Here is a 5,905-nt window from a genome sequence, read left to right on the forward strand (position 1 = left end):
CTATAATCTTTATATCATTTTTTTTTTTTTGTTTTTAGTGAAGCGTGTATCGTTGTAAATGATATAATCTGGATTTCGTCTTCAATTCAGTTATTTATGCAGATAAATATACAACTGATAATAGCTTTATTCTGTGCCGTGCCTTAAGTCGTGGCCACGTAAGATTTCCAAATCGTACTGGTACTATTTAAGGAATTACTCTCGCTATTATTAACATTTATCTGCGGAATGTCTTAAGATAATACATTCAACAACATATAATATTGCTTTCATTTTGATTTTCTTCTTTGTTTAATTATATTGCTTAATACATGTTGAAACGAATTTATAATAAAAGAAATAAGATACGGACGAGGCATTAAGTATTATGCAGTGACATGTCGTATTAATTAAGCATTTAATAAAGCACGCAGACAATATAAAATTCCTACATCAACTGTACGGCGTCATCGTCGAGAATTAAATAAGAAAATCAAATTCGGAAGTCTAAAGGTCTGACTAAAAATATGGAGAAAGAGTTAATTCAACATGTTTTTAGTTTAGAATCATGTTTCTTTGGACTTACTGCAGCTGATCTATAAAAACTGGCGCTTCAATTGGAGGAAAAATATAAATTATTGCATCGTTTTAACACAGAAAAAAGAAGTGCAGGGAAGAAATGATACTATAAGTTCATGAAAGATAACCCTTCCTTGTCTTTACACACTCCAAAAGCAACCTTAATTAATGGAAAGAGCAGAAAATAAAAGAAAATGAGCAGTTGTTAGGTACAAACAATGAAAGTTTAAAAGATAAAACAAATAAAAAAAAGGAAAACCGATTGGTTTAGTAAACTTTGTGCAGAAGATTGTGAAGAATGCATGATTCNACAAAATACATTTTAAAAATAATTTTAATCAATAATTATATCAAACCTAAATAAATAAAAGTAAAACGGCAAAGCCGTATTTGGGACAAGACTATGTCTTTGAGACTCACTACTAAGCGGAATCACTTTGACGTTCAAGCGGGTCTCATTATGCTTCTCCAATGTTCTTCGGTATCGATGATTTTGAGCGCGATCGATTAGACTTCGCCGGCCATGTCCACGAGGTCGTCCACGATGAATTTTCGGTGAAATTAACGTATGTCAAAATTTTTTTCCGTTGCGTATCGGCCCGGGTTGAATTTTTGTCGATGCCTAACGAAAATTTCCCATTATTTGAAAAAAAAATAATCGTGGCTATTGTATTGTCTGAAATTATTTTTTTATTTTGCACAAACAATATACAGTTTAACTCGATTATAATGTCATCGGATATAACGACAACCCTAGTATAACGTCTTTAGCGGCGTGGCTAAAATCTGTACGTGGCACGTCCTACCTTGTCCGTGAAGTCCACGTCTTTTGTTTTGCCGGTAAAAATAGAGAAATGACCCAGGCAAATAATTTACTTAATTTGGATCGGCTACGCGATATTTACAATAGTGTCGAGATATAATACATATTCAAGATCGGCATGGCTGTCGAATCGAAAGGTTAACTAAATAAAGTAAAAAGATGTCTCTCTTCGTTAGAGTTTAGGAGCAAAGTGAAGTCAAAAGGCGAAGGTCACGCAGTAGCGCCCTCTGCCCTACACGTCAAATTTTTATCGGTCCCACGATTTTACTATACCAGATAATGTTAAAAAATCCACTTGTAACGTCATATTTGAAGCACTCCCAAATTTACAAAATTAGATTACAAATTTTATTTAACATAGAAGAAACTAGGTGTTCAGTTTTAAGGTCAGAGTTCACTTCTTAGAATGATTGTGGGTGCTACTCTCTCCTACCTGAATTCGGTGAGGTGAGGTGGCTGTTTTGCCTGTTTGTAGAAGAGGGTCGCCATTTTGTATTTTATTTTGACTCTGTTCTCGGTCCCCCGACTACCTACGAGTCTGGATTTTTTTATGCGCAAATAATTTGGGCACCTAATACTCTGTGCTAAATATCAACTCTCGACACGCACTCCTTCATACCGCTAAGCTGGTAATATTGACCGGCAGTATGATTTTATAAACAAGACATAGTCTTATAAAAAATTATAAGCCTATAATTTATATTCATTCTTCTATGATATAATATTTTATATAGGCTATATTATATATTAATTTTCAGACAAAAATAATAAAATTAAATAATAAATATTAAATAATTACTGTACACGATAAACTTTCTTTTTACAGACTTTTCATGATTGTTTTATCGCGCGTATCTCTAGGGTAAGTCAGCTTTTTATGTCTTTTATAATGAAATATATACCGGTAATAGAATATTTTTTAAATTTGAATTATATGTTTACGATTACGGAAAAAAAATTAATAAATTTTCTTATTTTGATTGACGCGTTTAATAGCGTTTTATTTAAGAATAATCGAGCTTCTAAAATGTCTTCAACTATCTTATTTTCCATTAATTTTAACCTGTAAACTGTGCTGAATAAGTAAACATTAATTTAAAATTTTAAGCAGTTGTATTGGAAAATTTAATGGTTAAAATATATTTTATGTTATACAGATCTTTACTGTACTGTACATCCGACATATTCCTTCCATTCGGGATTTCTGTGAATGACATTGTAATGGAAAGACTATTTTTTTCTGAAAAGTTTTTCAATTTCCAATGTTAAACATCGAATTCTTATATTTATTAAGGATTTAATTTTTAAATAAAAATCAACTTTAAAGCTAGGTTATTTACAAATAAAGTAATTAAAATTTTTAATATTTTTCAAAAAATTAAATATTACATTTTAATAAGTCTTATTACTGTAAAATAAATAGGCCCTATATGATAAAATGCAAGTAACATTTAATTTTACATCAAAAAAATTGTTAGAAATGTAGTAAAACGTCTGATCAAATCATATTAAACATGGATATTATTATAAAAAGTGGCAAATCTGTAATTTACTATAAAAAGAAAATTACTTAATACAAATATACCAACGAGCACAAAGTATGTTTCTAGCTGTTTTCGATGGTGCCGAGTATATATATTTTCTTCAAATTTAACTTTTTAACCGATTACCATTTCACATTCGTCCGTAAATTGTACGTTACAATTAACATTAGAAACAATTTGGATGTCTTGAATTATCTACATGCGGAGATGAAATTTAACGTTTATTTTATACTTTTTTTAATTATATGTTTCTGTATTCTTACGAGTTTTAACTAAATAATCCTATATTTATAGGTATAGTATTTCGTTCTGCAAATAAGCTAAAATATCCAAAAGTTAAGACGTACAATTCCTTAAATTCTTTCTTCTACATATGCATTTCAAGTCGACGTGAAATCTCAACCCCTCTCTAGTGCTATAAAATTTGTACTTATTTATAAAGAAACAACCATAAATGGAGATTCAATTTCAAGCACAATTGCTTAACCAATGTTTTATGTTTTTATTTATTTCTTAATCCCAATAATCCTTATAAGATTATTGAGATTAATAAATGAATAACATTTGCTGGGGCAGAGACCATCATACTGTATCTACTATTATTATTATAAAATTCATTTATATATTGGTCAAACCATTCATTACTGTTCTTATTTCAGTCATAATTTAATTTAAGATATTGTCTATCTTCTGCACATTAATTTTGTTTTGATTTATTTAATCGGCAATATGATTGCTTAACTTCTATTTTGACACGAAAGAATAAATGTCAATGGGACGGGCCAATATAGGTAGGGTAAGGAATATAGAAATAGAAAAAAATCGGATTAAACTTATGTGAATATTATGCTACATTATAATACAGAAGCAGTTTTCAATGGGTAAAGTAGGCATGTGCCTAAGGTGGAAAATTTTTATAATAACGTTATAATTACATGATTTGTTTGTTAATATGTAAAATTTCTATAAAAATAAGTGTTTCTGGGTAATGTATTTTCGAAACTAAATGAAGTTAACTTAATTATATTGATTATAAAAGATTAATGTTTATAAATGTTCAAAAATTAACATATATCTAATGTTCTATCCTATCTTTTCTTTCACAAAAGGGCGCAAAATTTTATCTGCCTACAGGCGACAAAATCTTAAAAAGCTTGATTATAATTAGATCAGAAATGGACTTTCAACACATATTCAACAATATTCTTAATAAACTTTAATAAATTTGGACTATATATATAGTCCAAAATATTATAACTAAAAATAACTATAAACAAAAGCCTTGAAGCCAAATGATTTAAAAATTTTTTTTCTTTCTTCCGTTAGAAACTATTTTCATGTCAGAAAAAACTTGATACGAAATGCTCCATCAAAGTAAATTCGTATATTCGAGAGGTAAAAACTTTTGTTTCAAATATTTTTATTTGAAATGTCTGTAGTTAAATTTCACATAATTATATTTCATCAGACGTCTCAATACCGTATAGCATTTCAACTAGAAGTTTTAAATGGAATCAAAGTGAGTATTCCTTTTTAAAATATCATTAATTAAACTGTACGTATAAGAAATAAAGTAAATATTTTTTATTTTATTTTTTAGCCACGACCAAAAAATCCTAATGAATGTGATGATTCTTTTATTAAAAACTATAAGGTAAGTATGAATATAAAATGTAATATTCTTAATAAATTTTAAATATTTATTATTAATGACCAATTATCAATAATTAAATTGTTTAAATTTAATTTTAGAATTCTTGGGAACAACAATGTAAAACGACGAGCCGTTTCTATTTGGGGATAGAGTGTACAATGATAACAATAATTTTTACATTACCTGAAATTAACTGAGTTACTACACAATACAGCTTATAATCTTTATATATTTTTTTTTATTTTTAGTGAAGCGTGTATCGTTGTAAATGATATAATCTGGATTTCGTCTTCAATTCAGTTATTTATGCAGATAAATATACAACTGATAATAGCTTTATTCTGTGTTTTCTTGTGTTTATTTAAAATGTAAGTCGTTCCGTGCCTTAAGTCGTGGCCACGTAAGATTTCCAAATCGTACTGGTACTATTTAAGGAATTACTCTCGCTATTATTAACATTTATCTGCGGAATGTCTTAAGATAATACATTCAACAACATATAATATTGCTTTCATTTTGATTTTCTTCTTTGTTTAATTATATTGCTTAATACATGTTGAAACGAATTTATAATAAAAGAAATAAGATACGGACGAGGCATTAAGTATTATGCAGTGACATGTCGTATTAATTAAGCATTTAATAAAGCACGCAGACAATATAAAATCCCTAAATCAACTGTACGACGTCATCGTCGAGAATTAAATAAGAAAATCAAATTCGGAAGTCTAAAGGTCTGACTAAAAATATGGAGAAAGAGTTAATTCAACATGTTTTTAGTTTAGAATCATGTTTCTTTGATCTTACTGCAGCTGATCTATAAAAACTGGCTCTTCAATTGGAGGAAAAATATAAATTACTACATCGTTTTAACACAGAAAAAAGAAGTGCAGGAAAAAATGATACTATAAGTTCATGAAAGATAACCCTTCCTTGTCTTTACACACTCCAAAAGCAACCTTAATTAATGGAAAGAGCAGAAAATAAAAGAAAATGAGCAGTTGTTAGGTACAAACAATGAAAGTTTAAAAGATAAAACAAATGAAAAAAAGGAAAAGCGATTGGTTTTGTAAACTTTGTGCAGAAGATTGTGAAGAATGCATGATTCAGTGCTTAAAACATAAGATACAGTCGTATGATCTATGTACTGGAGTTGACAAAAAAACAAATATGTTAGAAGTATTATTAAAAGAATTATAATTAAAAGAAATATGTTCGCGATGTTTGTAAAACCTAACGGTAACACAATAAATGTACTGGAGTTGACAAAAAAACAAATATGTTAGAAGTATTATTAAAAGAATTATAATTAAAAGAAATATGTTT

At 28.5% G+C, this 5,905-nt stretch overlaps 1 protein-coding gene across 1 annotated transcript; it reads left to right on the plus strand.

Annotated features, from left to right (window-relative positions):
- Nucleotides 1–3,691: 3,691 nt before the first annotated feature.
- On the plus strand, nt 3,692–5,622 carry LOC111623292. The gene is made up of 5 exons (XM_023365813.1): nt 3,692–3,721; nt 4,252–4,320; nt 4,394–4,444; nt 4,526–4,579; nt 4,678–5,622. Exons 1-5 carry the CDS (start codon nt 3,692–3,694, stop codon nt 4,774–4,776), a joined length of 303 nt encoding a protein of 100 aa, XP_023221581.1. The 3' UTR covers nt 4,777–5,622.
- The last annotated feature ends 283 nt before the right edge of the window (nt 5,623–5,905 follow it).

The sequence above is a fragment of the Centruroides sculpturatus genome, unplaced genomic scaffold (genome assembly GCF_000671375.1).
Source record: "Centruroides sculpturatus isolate CEXI.00-Female unplaced genomic scaffold, Cexi_2.0 scaffold123, whole genome shotgun sequence".
Lineage (NCBI taxonomy): Eukaryota > Metazoa > Arthropoda > Arachnida > Scorpiones > Buthidae > Centruroides > Centruroides sculpturatus.